The sequence below is a fragment of the Somniosus microcephalus genome, chromosome 8, assembly GCF_052327205.1.
Source record: "Somniosus microcephalus isolate GS21.2 chromosome 8, FLI_Smic_1.0, whole genome shotgun sequence".
NCBI lineage: Eukaryota > Metazoa > Chordata > Chondrichthyes > Squaliformes > Somniosidae > Somniosus > Somniosus microcephalus.
Genome location: NC_140994.1, coordinates 203815416 through 203833302, shown reverse-complemented (window position 1 = coordinate 203833302; position 17887 = coordinate 203815416). Strand labels below are relative to the sequence as shown.

The window sequence follows — 17887 nt, the reverse complement described above, 5'->3', positions numbered from 1 at the left end:
AGGAGTATCCACCGGAACTGCTTCCTGCTCTGGTGCAGGCTTCTTCTTTTTCCACTGCTCAACAACATCTGCTGCGGTTATATCTTTGGACTTTTTCTCCTTGTGTTTTTCCTCTTTGTGCTTTTCTTCCTTTGGCTTCTCTTTGACCTTAAAGTATTTTTCTTTCTTTCTTGGAGAAACTAGGCTTTTTGAAGACATGGATACCCTTTGGCCTTTTCATCCTTGATGGGCTCTCTGCTTCATCACCTGAGTCATCTGGTCTGCTTATGGCACAGTTTATACGGTAGACTCTCTTGACCAGTTCTAAGTCTTCACAAGCTTTGTCACCTAGTAGAGAATCAAGCCCTTCAGCCACAACAGAAAACATGAGATGATGCACTTTGTCTTTGACTGTCACTTTAACTCTGCATACACCTAAGCTATCTATTTTCTGTCCATTATAGTTCTTCAGTAGTACTGACTTTTTCTGTATTTTGGGCTTTTCTTTCATATATTTAATGTCACTCATACTGATTAAGTTTGCTTTTGCCCCAGTGTCTAGTTTCAATGTAACTAATGCTCCATTTATCTGCAGTGGGATCATCCATTTGTCCACTTTTACTGCATTGACTTTATGTTCAGCATTGTCCATATCTGAGGGCTGCACATTTTCTGTATCATTTTTGACATTGTCACATGACACCATTTGTACAAAAAATGTCTCACTTAAATCAGTGTCCTCAATTACATTAACTCGTTGCCCTTTCTTAGTTTTTACTTTTGAAAAGCATTGTTTGGCAAAGTGATTCTTTCCATTACACTTTGTGCACATTTTTCCAAACGCTGGGCATCGTCTTAACTGGTGTTTGTAACCACAGCGTTTACAATTAAAAATTTCATCCTCCGATTGCTTTTCATTTCTGTTCTGCCCACGTTTCTTCCCCTTGTAGGACACAGCACCGACAGCAGCATTATCACTCATTACAATCGCATTATTATTGATTTCACTGAAAGTCTTCGCGTGCTTTCGAGCTAGCTTGCTGGCTTGGCATATTTTCACCGCATTTTCCAAATTTAGTTCGGTTTCTCTCAACAGACGTTCCCTGACTTTTTTATCATGAATACCAAACACAATCTGGTCAGAATCATGGATGATTTCAGCTCAGAGAAATTACATGTCTGTGCTTTCAGTTTCAGATCAGTTATAAAGCTATCAAAAGTCTCATTTTGCTGCTGTGTCTGAGAACAGAAGATGTATCTTTCATAGGTCTCATTCTTTTTGGGAGAGCAATGTGCATCAAATTTTTTTAGCACATCTTCTAATTTTTCTCTGTTCTCCTCTGGATTAAATACAAATGTATTAAATACCTCTATCGCCTGTGGGCCTGCAACTGTAAGCAGCAACGCTATTTTTCTTGCGTCTGGCTTCGTACCGAATCCGATGGCAGCAATGTAGAGTTCGAATTGTTGTTTAAAAATCCACCAATTGTAGTCGACATTTCCCTCGAGATTCAAACGCTCTGGTGGCTTCAAATTCTGCATGTCGCTTTTCACAATTTTTTAGCAGATATTTACAACTCTTGGTATCCTGGTACCATCTTACGTTCATTAATAAATCGACATTCTTATTATGAACACAGCTAGCTTTTGCTAGACACTTTTATTGAGCACATGTGGACTAGGTACAGTGTCTGTAGAGGCATCCATCTTGACTGCTGCCTTGTGGGTAGCCTAGTGTCTCATGGGTAATGTAGTCTTAATATACATACAGCTGGGTAGTGTAGTCTTATACAGCTCTACACAGCTCTACGGCTCCACCTAGTGTCCACTATAGAATGACATGTTATTGATCATTACACTGTATTACTGCAGTTAGGATTATATTTGTTTTGCTTTCTCTCCAGATCCATTCTGCCAGGGTCAAAAAAGATTCTCTCCTGAAGGTGTGGTGGTGCTTCTAGCATGTTGCAGGGAGAATAAAATACATGTTTAATGAACAGTCTTGTACGTTTAATCAGTTGTAAATGGTTTCAAAATAGTGTCTGAAGGAAAACGTTCCTAAAAAATCAGTAAAAATTGAATAATGAATGATTCAAAATTAGCTTTTGTAGGGAACTCTTCATACTAATGAGTTAAATAGTTTTAATTGATTTTCTATTTATTTTATGAATTTGGGTTGCTGATTTCTCTCAAGCCTCTCTGAAGTTGTCTTGTGAGTGAATAGAGTCTGAAGCTGGCTGTTTAATGGACAGTCTTTTAATTGATTGTTGAGCACTGGGATCTTGCTCCCACTAGGAACTGTATTCAGGCTGTTATAAATTTGAATCCCTTCAATCCAGCAGACAGGGACCACTTTCAGCCCATGAGTTTGAGCTGGATTTAGGCCCAGCTTGCAGTACAGGGAGGACCGTGTTCTACCCAACTGTTGCACCCAGATCCAGAGGTAAAAGGGCCATGCACTGACTCTAAAACTCATAGGCAGCCGTCTTCTTATTTCATATGATAGTAGCAAGCAAATCAAATGTTAATATCTAAGTTGGGTATCCAGGCCCAAACTTCCAGTGTAACAGCGTGGATATCTTGTAGGCTGCCTGCAAATTTCCTCTGAGGATAGTCAGAAGTCAAGCTGATTGGGGGGAAAAAAAGGAACAAGATTTTCCTAGATGGAACAATTCCTCAGAAATCAGAGAGGGACTGTTTGGAAAATTATGGCTAATGCATCTACAACTTCCTCAGCTATTTCTTTTAGTACTCTGGGGTAGGAGACCATCGGGCCCTGCATATTTTAATTCTTAGTACTTTCTCTAGCACCATTTCTTTTTACCTATATTAAATCCACTAAATTCCTCCACGTGACTTATTTTTAGGTACTGGTGGTATTTTATCTTTTTTTTCCACTGGAAACAGATACAAAGTACTCATTTAACAAGTCTACCATTTCCTTATTGTCCATAATGAGCCCACATTCCCCTTTATCACTGTTGGCTTTGATTTTTGTTTTCATATTACTTTTTGCACCTCTTACTCCTTTCTTTGAATCCCTTTGTTGATTTTATAGCTCTGCTGGTCTGTTGGATTTCCACTTTTTTCCTTGCATTTGTGTAAGCTTTTTCTTTTAGCCTGATACTGTCACTTACATAATTTGTTCACCATGGTGGCTTACGTACACAGTGGAGCCTTTGCCTTTTAGGGGTATGTTCTGGTTTTGTAATGTACCAAATATTTATTACTTCCACTGTTTTGTCTATATCGTTGCCCATAACAGTTCAGCCTGTTTACTTCAGTCAATTAATTTCTCATCCCTTCGAAGTTTGCCTTATTTAAATTTAAAACCCTGGTTTGTGACTCTCCCTCCTGCCTTCAAAGCTAATATCAAATTCAATCATATTATGGTCATATTTCACCAAGATGTTTTACCATCAGATTGTTAATGAACTAATTTTGGTTTGTTACTTGTCACTGAATCCAGTATAGCCTGTTCTCTTGTCCGCTCTAAAACTCTTGTCTGTTCTAGCAAACTGTCCCAAGTACATCCTGGAAATTCATTGTCTTTACTATTTCAGCTGCTCTGATTTTCTCAATCTACGTGAAAATTAAAATCTCCCATTATAACCAAATTGTTTTTGCTATATGCTTTCCTATCTCTATATTTATATCCTCCCAATACATCACTACTATCAGGAGGTCTGTAGACCACTCCTGCTACAGTCTTGCATCCTTTGCTATTCCTTAATTCTGCCCACAGGGTTTCCACTGCCCAATCGCCCTTACTGAAAACCCTTTACTACTGTAATTGTGTCATTTATCAATATTGCTATTCCTTCTCCTTTCCAAATTTACCTGTCCTTTCTAAAGATCCTGGATTATTTAGCTCCTAGTCATGCTCAGCTTGTAGCCAGATCTGTAATAGCAACTACAAGGTTGGTGCTTATGTTTGTCAGTAATGTGTTGTTTTTTCCCTTTCACACAACTGAAAGTTCCTATGTTAATTGTGTTAATGATATACTCAAATTTTATTTTCCTGTTTTCCTTGTAGGGCAGCATAACTACCTCTGTGCTGGAAGGAATGACTGCATCATTGACAAGATTCGCCGAAAGAACTGCCCAGCTTGCCGTTATAGAAAGTGCCTCCAGGCTGGGATGAATCTCGATGGTAAATTTGATTCTTTTTTCGCCTATCTACCTGAAGTAATATTAAATTACAATATAGACCATAGTAAACCATGTTCAGGTGTGTCAGCCATGGTTCAGTTGGTAGCACTCTCAGCTCTGAGTCAGAAGGTTGTGAGTTCAAGTCCCACTCCAGAGACTTGAGCACAGAAATCTAGGCTGACACTCCAGTGCTGCACTGTTGGAGGTGCCATCCTTCTGATGAGACATTAAACCGAGGTCCCTTCTGTTCCCTCAGGTGCACGTAAAAGATACGATGGCACTATTTCGAAGAGGAGCAGGGGAGTTCTCCCTGGTGTCTTGGCCAATATTTATCGTTCAATCAACATCACTAAAAAACTAATTATCTGGTCATTATCACCTTGCTGTTTGTGGGAGCTTGCTGTGTACAAATTGGCTGCTGTGTTTCTTACATTACAATGGTGACTATACTTCAGAAGTACTTCATTGGCTGTAAAGCGCTTTGGGACATCCTGAGGTCGTGAAAGGCGCTATATAAATGCAAGTCCTTTTTTTTCTTTTTAAAGTGCTGTGGTCAAATGGATAAAAAGTTAGTTACACCAATTCTAGGATGAGTCGGCCAGGAAGTGTCCAGTCTGTGATTCTGTTAGACGTGTCAGGATGCAAGTGCAATGCATTATGGTCGGGTTTGAAACAGACATGGGTGCTATTCTATGCACTGCAATGTTAACTCGCTCAAAATTAAAGGAGCAGTGTCATCATATTTGGGAGATTTCTTGTTGACCAAATTCATTGAGCAGACTGCTTGAAAATTCCACTTCAGTGTTGCCATGTTAGCTGTGCATTAGTATACAACATATATCTGCTGTACAAAAGTTTATACTGCAGTGTCCAGGAGCTACTGACGGAGCCTGGATTCAATCCGGAGAATGAGGCAGAAGGGGACAGGGTGGGAGAAAAGGCATTTTACCAGGAGCCACTGTGGGAATATTGCACAGCAGGAGGGAGTGGGACCCAAGAACAGGGTGAAAGGGAGCAAGTGTGTTACCCGGCCAGAGTAATCATTTTATGGGGTGGTAAGCAGAGCATTAAGCAAGCACTTTCCAGGAAGAGAGTGGGGCTGAGGGGTGAAACAACCAACAGTGGGGAGAGCATTAAACATGAATTTTTGTTTTTAGGCTTTTCAGACTCAAAAAAATGTTGGCTGCTTATAGTTTTTGGTCTGCTGATACCAAGGGAAGACCTGAGTTCTGGGTAATAGAGGTAGCGCACCAGGAAGGAACAACAGTGCCATCCATTGTTTGGAGACTTACAATTACAGCGTGTCAGGAAGCATTGACATAGGAGGCTTTCCATTGTTGGTGTCCATATAAGAGCATTAGTCAAAAATCTTGACAGACAAAGTTGTATTTGCAGGAAGTGTATGCTATTCACAACTTTTAATATGTCAATAGATCAATAGATTTTTGTGTATATATAGCTATATGATGTGTTAAAAGTCTTACATTTGTATAGACTTATCAACTTGACACTTTATTCCGTCAATTTTTTACATGGTATTACAGTTATACTGTTGGTGTCGTGATTGAATTTTGCTATTTATTTAAATAGTGCTCATTAAGTTCTCCTAGCTAGACCTCCCTGCTAGGTGGCACTGTGGCATCAATCTTTCCTGAACTTTGGCTAGAGTGAATCATATGTTGTAGTCTTCCTAGTTTTGAATTTCAGTTCAGTTGGGTCTGTAATTTCTGCTGGTTTCCCACCTTCCTGCTCAGAGTCCTTACTCTCAGTTTCTCTACTGCCTGTGTGCCAACTCTCAATGGCTGTCCTGGGAAATTTGAGACCTTGGACCGCCAGTTATCCATTTATCCAGTTATACCTGCGCTTTCCCATTGCTGCCACCTGCCCTTCAATGATTTAGGGTTGAGGCATAACCACCCCACATGTTTCAGCTTTTCCTTGTTTTCCTCCCAACCCACTGCTGCCTCCATGCCCCATTTCTGCAACCTCAGGTAACCTCTTTTGCTGCTGCTTCAGGCCTATCACCTCAGCTGGGTGCTGTAAAAGATCAGCAAAATGGAAATGTTGAATGTGATGCTATGTCAGCTATGGTTGATCGCCATAAATCAGTGGGCCTGATGACATACGTTATATAGCATAAAACAACATAATCGGACTAAGTGCGATAGCAAAATACTGCGGATGTTGGAAATCCGAAATAACAACAGAAAATGCTGGAAAAACTCAGCAGGTCAGGCAACATCCGTGGACAGAAATTTGAGTTGACGTTTCGGGTCGAACCCTTCTTCAAAACTGGAAAGAAAAGATAGATCGGAGGCAGGGCTGCGATCGGACAAAAGAATAAAAGAAACAAAAGAAGTAAAAAAGAGACAATAAAAGGTATTAGAAGCTAGACGAGATGGTAATAGGCTGAGATTGGGTGTAAAGTGTACTGGCAGGGCAAGGGACAGCTGCCAGGTGTGAGAGCGAAACAAAAGGAAAGGGGGGGGGGGGAGGAGTGGAAAAATTACAAGAAATAATGAAATAGGGGCCGAGGTTATGATCTGAAATTGTTGAACTCGATATTGAGTCCGGAAGGCTGCAGAGTGCCTAATCGGAAGATGAGGTGCTGTTCCTCGAGTTTACGTTGAGCTTCCGTGGAACAATACAAGAGGCCAAGGACGGTGAGGTCCAAGTGGGAATGGAGCGTTGAATTAACATGACAGGCGACCGGAAGCTCGGGGTCACCCTTACGGACTGAACGGAGGTGTTCCGCAAAGCGGTCACCCAATCTGCGTTTGGTCTCCCCAATGTAGAGGAGACCGCATTGTGAGCAGCGAATACAGTATACTAGATTGCAAGAAGTACAAGTAAATCGCTGTTTCACCTGGAAGGGGTGTTTGGGGCCCTGGAAAGGGGGGAGGTATAGGGGCAGGTGTTACATCTCCTCCGCTTGCACGGGAAGGTGCCAGGCGAAGGGGAAGGACTGTTTGGGGTGATAGAGGAGTGGACTAGGGTGTTTCGGAGGGAGCGGTCCCTGCGGAATGCTGAAAGGGGAGGGGGGGGAAGATACGTTTGGTGGTGGGATCACTTTGGAGGTAGCGGAAATGCCGGAGGATGATCCGTTGAATGTGGAGGCTGGTGGGGTGAAAGGTGAGGACAAGGGGAACCCTATCGTGGTTCCGGGAGGGAGGGGCAGGGGTGAGGGCAGAAGTGCGGGAGATAGAACTGACACGGTCGAGGGCCGTGTCAACCACTGTAGAGGGGAATCCTCGGTTGCGGAAAAAGGAAGACATGTCTGAAGCACTGGTGTGGAAGGTGGCATCGTCGGAGCAGATACGGCGGAGACGGAGAAACTGGGAGAATGGAATAGAGTCCTTACAGGAAGCGGGGTGGGAGGAAGTGTAGTCCAGGTAGCTGTGGGAGTCAGTGGGCTTGTAGTGAATATTGGTCGATAACCTATCCCTGGAGATGGAGAAGTCGAGGAAGGGAAGAGTCAGAGATGGACCATGTGAAGGTGAGGGAAGGGTGGAAATTGGAGGCAAAGTGAATGAAATTGTCAAGTTTGGGACGAGAGCAGGAAACGGCACCGATACAGTCATCAATGTATCGTAAAAAGAGGTGAGGGAGGGGACCCGAGTAGGACTGGAACAAAGATTGTTCCACATAGCCCACGAAAAGGCAGGCATAGCTAGGACCCATGCGGGTACCCATGGCAACACCTTTGATTTGGAGGAAATGAGTGGAGTTAAAGGAGAAGTTGTTCAATGTGAGAACAAGTTCAGCCAGGCGGAGGAGGGTGGTGGTGGATGGGGACTGGTCGGACCTCTGTTCAAGGAAGAAGCGGAGCGCCCTCAGGCCATCTGGGTGGGGGATGGAGGTGTAGAGGGATTGTACGTCCATGGTGAAAAGGAAGCGGTTGGGGCCAGGAAACTGGAAACTGTTAAAGTGGCGGAGGGCGTCCGAAGTGTCGCGGATGTAGGTGGGAAGAGACTGGACAAGGGGAGAAAAGATAGAGTCAAGATAGGAAGAGCTAAGTTCCGTGGGGCAAGAACAGGCTGAAATGATGGGTCTACCAGGGCAGTCCTGTTTGTGGATCTTGGGAAGGAGGTAGAAGCGGGCTGTGCGGGGTTGGGGAACTATGAGGTTGGTGGCAGCGGGGGGAAGATCTCCAGAGGAGATGAGGTCAGTGACAGTCTTGGAAACGGTGGTTTGATGTTCGGTAAAGTTTTGTTTAACGAATGTAAACTTGTATTACTGTGTTATGTTATTCTAGTAATGGCCATAGTCTTTTTTTGTAGAACTTGCACTTATATGTCTGACATGCCAAGGTCAATGCCACAGAAATTTATATTTTGTGTCTAATTGACATCCACACTCCAGGCATCACGCTTTGTCACGTATTTAAAAATGTAGGAGGAGTGAAAGAAAGTGAGTTATTTCCTGCTGGGGGGTTTTTTGACTTTGGAGGGGAAAAGCTAGGCATTTACAAGAATCTGCCAATTTACAGAGAAACTTCCCCAGCAATAGTAAATACCCTCCTATTTATAGCAGTTAAGACTTTGTTTATACTGTAATTGTAAATTTACCTCCACTTCTGTTTGCTCCATTGCAGAGTTCCCAACTATGACTCAGAAACTGGTTTTAAGTTCTTTAATGCACAGTTCCACCTTAGCAGCAGAATGATATATAATGTGTTACATGGTATAAAGCTCCTTACCTTGATCAATGCCATTGGAGATACACTAGTATGAGAAAATTATTCAGTGATACTCAAATGCACTGGACTGATTTGTTGATGAGATACTACTGCGCACACTGTTAATTCGAAACAAATTATGTTTCTTCATAACTGAAGTGTATTTTTGTGGTGTCATGTTTATCTTCAGGTATTATATCTGACTGTAAAGTATTTCCGTTTCACATTTAGTAATAAAGCTGCCCATATTCTTGGTGGCTATTAAGATACAGTATTCTGTCTCTTTCCCAAGCACTTTTTCAGTAATTTGATAGGTTTCTGTTTTACTGGAATAAACACTCTCCTGTATACATTGCAATAAAAAAAGCTAATTCTTCGTAAGTTTAAAATATGCAATGACCACCCATGGTCAATTCCAACAGTAAGTGTATGTTTTTTTTATTAGACTATGATCCGTTATTACCATGTATGTCAGTCACAAAAGTGGCCTTTCCAGTCAGGCTTAACTGTATTTTAGAGAGGTGCCTCTTCAGGATGAAATATCTTGAAACTTTGCAGTAAATCTACAATTTTATTTAAAGCTCGGAAGACAAAGAAATTGAACAAGATGAAGGCACCACATACCACCATCTCAGAAACTGCAACAAAGGCAGCATCACAGGACTCTTCTTTAGTTCGTTCTACATTGCCTACACTGACTCCTACCATGATCTCGATCCTTGAGATGATTGAGCCGGACCTCTTATACGCAGGATATGACAGCTCCCTGCCTGACACGCCCAACCGGCTCCTGTCGGGAATGAATAACTTGGGTGGGCTACAGATGGTATCAGTTGTGAAATGGGCAAAGACTCTACCAGGTAAACAACAAAGCACTGTGCTCTATGAAAAGCTTGGAAAATTGTGGTAAAGGATTTTTAAATAAATCCTTTCCCTTTGGGGGGAAAAAAGATATTTGTCACTAATTATCTCTTGTGCCCTCCTGAAGGTGTTAAGTTCTTACTAGGGTATATTTTCATGGGCACCAGTCGCCCTCTGGTACCTCATCTAATTGACTATTATTCGTGTGTGAGTCTTGACAGTAAGTATTGATGAGCTATTCAATCACAAGGAGCATCACAACTGAGTTTAACATGGTCCTCATTCCAAAATCCACATGCACACTTAAAAAATTAGGATCAGGAGCCCTATCCCAGGCGCATTAAGGCCAATTGTAGAAAATCCTGACAGCCACTGTGCCTGAGATCTGCTAACTAGTACAGACTTTCTGGTGTGTATAGCTCAGTTCCTGGTTGGATAAACCCCCTGTGGCTTTCTATCATTAATCATAACGGGGACTGGATGGCATCATAAATTAACACCCTATCCCTTCACCACACGTGGGCTGACTTGTGAGAAATTAACATTTTTACACTGGTGCATTAGAGGCTTTTGCAATACTGGAGTTTAAGGCACATCATTAGGAACATACAATACAAGCTTTACTTTGCATCTCATGCTATTCTTGTTTTGAGACTGTATGGTGCTGACATTGGATGTAAAAATGTTTTGTTTCTCAGCACTTACATCTCATAAATATTCACCAACAAAAAGAAATGTCCTCCCTTCTCATGTTCCCCAGAATATTAAGTAAAATAGTTATTTTATCTATTGACTACAAAATATTTTTGTTACATCCTGTCATTGCAGTACATGTTGAAGTAATGGTGTATGAGCATAGAACTAAATAGGTGTGGAACAAGAAAAGCCATTCAACATGTTCCCCCTGCTTATTGGCATATTGTCATATTCTCTGTCATTGACTCTGGCCAGCCCAGTGTGCCTCCTGAGAAAAGCAAAAGATACAAATCATCATTCAGGAATATGTCTTTTCAATTTTTATCCTGCCTCTCTCAGGTACCAAGCAAAATTCCAAAATGTAAATTCCAGAATATCACTTCCAACATAAAACCCAAATTTACAACTGGAGTTAATTAACAAAGCATAAACTGCACCACTTCAGCTGGGAACCTGGTCCACATATTCAATAGACAATAACCCCCTAGTATCACCTGAAGCATTTGTCTCTGAAGTTGATCTACATGGCTTTCAATACAATAAAACAAGTATCTTTTAATAAATGCACACAGAATATTAGCTTTTAAGATAGGCAGATGAAAACGTTTCAAAAACAGACCAAGTAAACCCATTGTCACACAAAGGTTGGCAAATTGGGCAGTGGAGTGCATCTACCTTTTGCACTATGATAGGGGGAACTCATCAGGGAAAATAGGAGCTCATCTCTGTTCATGCAGTGGCCATATTTTGAGCTAACATGGGAAATTTTTCTAGACATTTGAAAGGCATACTGGAACGGTATGTTTTGGTGATTTCATTTATTAATTAAGGTCTCAATCCCACTGCCTCTGATTATTCCCAGGGAGTGCTCTTAGATTTAATGTTGTACATACAGCAGAATGTAAAGTTGATGCAGTGACAAAGTTCTTAAAAGGCAGTATCCATTGATTTATCCCCCTTGTGGAGTAACAGTACTTGTATGGGGAGGTTAAACTTATTTTAAAGAATAAGGAAGATCATACCTAAGATGGATAATGCAATGCTGTCATTCAATCAATTTTGTTGGTAGCCAAGTAGAACCATACTGAGTATTGTTCTGCTTCTACAGGATTCAGATCCTTGCACCTGGATGACCAAATGATGTTGCTGCAGTATTCCTGGATGTCTCTCATGGTTTTCAGTCTTGGTTGGAGATCTTACCAACACGCCAATAGCAGTATGCTCTTCTTCGCACCAGACCTAGTCCTCAATGAGTAAGTATTGCATCCCGGCTTTGCTTAGAAGGTTCATGGAAAATGTTTGCAATCTCAAAGCCATGAATATAATTACGGAAGGTCAAAACGGTGACTTACGGCAACAACTTTTTTAGGGAGAGGAATAAAATTTACTGTTTCTGTGTCACCGGGCCAGGTGGTTCAGTTGTGTTCCTTTTGAAGTGACAGCAATGAGTAGCTTTTGGTATCTTCCAATATTGATATAGTGTTTTTATATCAAAAAAATAGTTTTGCCTTTTTTTGTCTGACGGCAAAAATGGAAATCTGAGTCATAAGGAACGCATCCTTATTTTTAATATGATATGAGTCACATTATAAATCATATCAGTAAGTCATATGCCCACCTAGGGATGGCATTGAGCTAAGGCCAGAAGATGCAATTTATAGTTTTGATTTTATGATATATAAGGATTCGAAGACTGATCATTTTCCTTAGGGCACAGAGTTCAGTACTTTTCATTGACCATCTTTCTGTGTTATATGAGACAGATGCACCTTAATATTCAACCATTTCTATTTATTCTGCCCATCTCAATTCTTAGCATTAATTTCTGGTGCTGCAGAACACTCCACATTATACCATACAAGTGAAGACTTGAAAAATCGAATCGTTTTTTGTTAGAACAATGCAGATTATGAGGCGATATGATAGAAGTGTTTAAAATTATGAAAGGATGGAACCGGGTCGATAGAAGCAGTCTGTTTCCAGTAGTTGAGAGTTCAAGAACGAGAGGCCATAGATACAAGATTAAATATGAGATTTAGAACAGAGGGCAGCAAAAGCTTCTTTATTTAGAGAATTATGAGGATGTGAAATTCACTCCTAGTGGTTGAGGCAGAAACTGTCAACATATTAGATTGGATAGGTGGACAGAGGATAAATGGTTGAAAGGATATGAGAATAGGATGGCTAAATGGCCTATTTCTGTGTTGTAACTTCTATGTATTTCTTTGTTTTGAAAAGCAACTGCAATTTGATGAAAGCTGTGATCACGGTTCTTTTATTCTACCTATCTGTGCAGTTCTACTGGTGCCTAAGCAGTCACATTGACATGGATATGATGTGAAACATAGAAACATAGAAGATAGGAGCAGGAGTAGGCCATTCGGCCCCTCGAGCCTGCTCCGCCATTGAATGCGATCATGGCTGATCATCCAAATTCAGTACCCGGTCCCTGGCTGAGGGCAACGGAGGCCATCGCCCGTCCCTTCGGTTCCATCAGATTGTTTGGCACGTACTTTTATGTGAACCAGGACTAGTTTATAATCTGACAGTAAGGGAGCATCTTGCAAATAGTGACCATAATTTGATTGAATTTGATATTGGGTTTGAGAGGGAGAAGGGCGAGTCATAAACCAAAGTTTTAAATTTAAACATGGCAAACTTCGATGGGATGAGAAATAAATGGACAGCAGTGAACTGGGTTGAACTTTTAATGGTTAAATCTACAGACAAACTGTGGGAAATATTCAAAGAAGTTTTTGATGCGATACAAAGCCAGTGCATACCCCTCAAAGGCAAAGGCTCCACTTGTGTAGTTAAGGTGAACAAATCAGGTAAGAGACAGTATCAAGCTAAAGGAAAAAGCTTACACAAATGCAAGGAAAAGTGGAACAGCTAATTGGAAATCGTCTGAAAGCCACTCCGGTATCACCCCAAGGAAACTATGCCGCACCTTGCGAAATTCTTATGTTCTTATTTTTGATATACAGTCAATACTACTGCAGTAAAGCTGCTCCTCATAGCCGAGTAATTTTATTTGAGTAATATGGTTTTTTTCATTGCTTTAATATGTGATGTCAAGGAGACTGGCATTTCCTGGGTATGCCAGTGGTGTAAGGTATTGATTGCCCAGACCTATTTCACAGAACTCTGCAAAAAGCAAGGAGAGGAGGCTTTCATCACATTAATCTGGGCTGAATTTGAAGCTAAACCTGAAATATAAAAGGACCGCACCACCCAGTCTTCATGCAGCTAAATATTCAAACCACCTCTATGGCAAATTATTGAAGTACTTGTTTGAGACTATTTTGGAACTTAATAGTATCTGTCTAAATTGTGCCATTGAGACACCATTGAATAAAAAATGTATTCAGTGATCTATGTGTTGAGAATATAAAGTATCTTTACTACATTTAAATAATCCATAACAAAATAAGTACTTCAATATACTTACAAATGTTGTATACACTGTATATGCATATTGTATTAGATATGCATAGGGATGGCAATTTACATTAGAAACATAAGATAGGAACAGGAGTAGGCCATTCGGCCCCTCGAGCCTGTTCTGCCATTTAATGAGATCATGGCTGATCATCCAAATTCAGTACCCTGTCCCTGCTTTCTCCCCATATCTCTTGATCCCTTTAGCCTTAGGAAATATATCTAACTCCTTCTTGAATATATTTAATGAATTGGCCTCAACTGCCTTGTGTGGTAGAGAATTCCACAGGTTCACCACTCTCTGGGTGAAGAAATTTCTCCTCATCTCAGTCCTAAATGGCTTACCCCTTATCCTTAGACTGTGACCCCTGGTTCTGGACTCCCCCGCCATCGGGAACACCCTTCCTGCATCTGGTCTGTCTAGTCCTGTTAGAATTTTATAAGTTTCAATGAGATCCCCTCTCATTCTTCGAAACTCTAGCGAATATAAGCCTAATCGACCCAATCTCTCCTCTCCTCATACGTCATTCCTGCCATTCCAGGTATCAGTCTGGTGAATCTTCGCTGCACTCTCTCCATGGCAAGAACATCCTTCCTCAGATAAGGTGACCAAAACTGCACACAATACTCACGGTGTGGTCTCACCAAGGCCCTGTACAACTGCAGCAAGACATCCTTGCTCCTGTACTCGAATCTTCTCGCTATGAAGGCCAACATACCATTTGCCTTCTTAACCCCCTGCTCCACCTGCATGCTTACCTTCAGCGACTGGCGCACCCAGGTCTCGTTGCACTTCCCCTTTTCCCAATCTATTGCCGTTCAGATAATAATCTGTCTTCCTGTTTTTGCCACCGAAGTGGATAACCTCGTATTTATCCACATTGGGCAGATGCATGGCAAATGCAGTATAATCACCCAACCTGTCCAAATCATACTGGAGTTTCTCTGCATCCTCCTCACAGCACACACGCCCACCCAGCTTTGTGTCGTCTGCAAACTTGGAGATATTACATCTAGTTCCCTCATCTAGATCATTTATATATATATTGTGAATAGCTGGGGTCCTAGCACCAATCCCTGCGGTACCCCACCAGTCACTGCCTGCCACTCGGAAAAAGACCTGTTTATTCCAACTCTTTGCTTCCTGTCTGCCAACCAGTTCTCTATCCAAGACAGTACTTTAGCCCCAATCCCGTGTGCTTTAACTTTGCACGCTAATCACTTATGCGGGACCTTATCGAAAGCCTTTTGAAAGTCCAAATACACCACATCCACTGGTTCTCCCTTATCTATTCTACCAGTTACATCCTCAAAAAATTCCAGTAGATTAGCCAAGCATGATTTACCTTTTGTAAATCCATGTTGACTTTGTCCGATCCTGTCACTTTTCCAAGCGCTCTGCTATTACATCTTTTATAATGGACTCCTGCATTTTCCCCACTACTGATGTCAGACTTACCGGTCTATAATTCTCCATTTTCTCTCTACCACCTTCTTTAAATAGTGGGGTTACATTAGCTATCCTCCAATCCATGGGAACTGTTCCAGAGTCTATAGAATTTTGGAAGATGACCAGCAATGCATCTACTATTTCTAGGGCCACTTCCTTAAGTACCCTAGGATGTAGATTATCAGGCCCTGGGGATTTATCGGCCTTCAATCCCGTCAATTTCCCTAACACCATTTCCTTACAAATACTGATTTCATTCAATTCCTCCCTCTCATTAGACCATATGTTCCCAACATCTCTGGGAGGTTATTTGTGTCTTCCTTTGTGAAGACAGAACCAAAAAATGTATTTAATTGGTCTGCCATTTCTTTGTTCCCCATTATAAATTCCTCTGATTCTGACTGCAAGGGACCTATGCTTGACTTCACCAATCTTTTTCTCTTCACATATCTATAGAAGCTTTTACAGCTAGTTTTTATGTTCCCTGCAAGCTTACTGTCATAATCTATTTCCCCCCTCTTAATTAATCCCTTTGTCCTCCTTTGCTGAATCCTAAACTGCTCCCAATCCTCAAGTTTGCTGCTTTTTCTGGCCAAATTATATGTCCTCTCCGTGGATCTTATGCTATCCCTAATTTCCCTTGTTAGCCACGGTTGAGTCACCTTTTTTGTTTTATTTTTATGTCAAACAGGGATGAACAATTTCTGTAGTTCATCCATGCGATCTTTAAATGTTTGCCATTGCCTATCCACCGTCAACCCTTTAAGTAATGTTCCCCAATCCATCCTAGCCAACTCGTGCCTCATACCATCGTAGTTTCCTTTATTTAAATTCAGGACCCTAGTCTCTGAGTCAACTACTTCACTCTCCATTTTAATGAAGAATTCTATCATATTATGATTGCTCCTCCCCAAGGTGCCTCACACAACAAGATTGCTAATTAATCCTTTCTCATTACATAATACCCAGTCTAAGATGGCCTGATCTCTAGTTGGCTCCTCGACATATTGGTCCAGGAAACCATCCCGTATACACTCTAGGAATTCCTCCTCCACAGTATTGATACTAATTTGGTTAGCCCAATCTATATGTAGATTAAAGTCACCCATGATAACTGCTGTGCCCTTATTCACGCGTCTCTAATTTCCCGTTTGGGGGTCTGTATACAATTACTTTTGGGCTGATACAAGTGAGTAAATTAATTTTAATGTGGTGTGAACTAATGATGCACAACTCTCTACGAATATTTCAGATAGTCACAAAGCACTTGTATATTTTTGAATACTTGATTAAAACAGGTCATCACAGAATATATGGAGAGACATTGTAATTGCACATTGGATATCAAAATACCACTTAACTGTGAGGATCTTGAAATTAGCAACTTCTTAACACCACGGCATCGTTATCATTGCGTAAAAGAACGTTTCTGAGTGGAAGCACCACTTTTGAATTCCCTGATTCAGCACTATCCTCACTGGTGTATTCAAATCAGTGTTTCAGTAAATTTTGGATAAGTTCGTCACTAGAGGATCGGAGCACACAATGGTCTAACTTACGGTGTTCATTGCCAATATCGCTATTGCAGGAAATGACCAGCCATTGTGTTCCTTGAGACTGAGCATTCTGTGGGTCTTGCCTGTCAATATTGGCAGTTGGTCCTCCCCCTGTTTCAGATACTGAGGAGCTGGACTCCAAGATTTGACCCTTATGCTTTTCATAATTCTGTGCTTTATGATGGAAAGTGAGCTTTAGGATTAGGCTGGCATGATGTGGAAGAGACTACCCAGAAGGACAGGGTCGAGTATTATTTTCCTGCCTTGAACTTTTTGTTTACAGTTTGAGACTCGTTGGTTATTTTTATGTGTATTTTTTTTGTCTGTGATATTGGGTCATTACTGTTCCAGCTGTGGGTCCTTTTTGTTTTGTGTTTCACACTTCTATAGTGTTTTATACCCTATATTTATTTGAACTTTTTGATTATTTTTTATAGTTATAAAGAAGATAAAATTAGGTGTACAGAATTTAAAGAATCTTTTTACAGAGGAAACTCATTAACCCACCAGAAATTTTCCTACCAGCATGGAGGGTTCTCCTCCTTGCTAGGCCATTCTGGAGACGGAAGCATCCGTGTGTGTCCCACAGCAATCCAATTGCGAAGGATCAGGCCTTAAACTCACTTGAAATTTATTAGACTTTTTAACAATAATTTTCTTCTGTAAAAAAGAGTATCTTGAATACAAACAACCCCCAGATATTTCCACTCTTTTTTAACCACTTAATTCACAATAATTTCAACAGTAAATGTAAAGGAATGTAACTCTCTCAAGCATTACATTTGTTGACATTTTTCCTTTCGATTATGATTGAAGGGAACGGATGCAGCAATCATCGATGTACAACTTGTGCAAAGGGATGAGCAACATTGCGATGGATTTCAGAAACCTTAAGGTTGCCTATGAAGAATATCTATGCATGAAGGCATTATTGCTGCTTGGTACAAGTAGGTATTCTGCTTGGGAATAGTAAGTGGACTGGACACATCGGTCCAAAATTTGCGATCGGAGGCTTCCCGCGGGCGGATGCCTCTGACTTGTAAAAAAATCTACAGATTTACCTGGTGGCTCGGG

The 17887-nt window shown here is 41.1% G+C and overlaps 1 protein-coding gene across 4 annotated transcripts in view; it reads left to right on the top strand.

Moving 5' to 3' along the window:
* LOC147114056 (glucocorticoid receptor-like) overlaps nucleotides 1-17887 on the top strand; it is a 220816-nt gene that overhangs the window by 191429 nt on the left and 11500 nt on the right. For all 4 annotated transcript variants that reach the window (XM_085995628.1, XM_085995627.1, XM_085995626.1 and 1 more), the window contains 4 exons: nucleotides 4016-4132; nucleotides 9391-9669; nucleotides 11475-11619; nucleotides 17630-17760. In XM_085995628.1, coding sequence (XP_085851754.1) covers nucleotides 4016-4132; nucleotides 9391-9669; nucleotides 11475-11619; nucleotides 17630-17760 — 672 coding nt within the window. The remainder of the gene's footprint in view (nucleotides 1-4015; nucleotides 4133-9390; nucleotides 9670-11474; nucleotides 11620-17629; nucleotides 17761-17887) is intronic.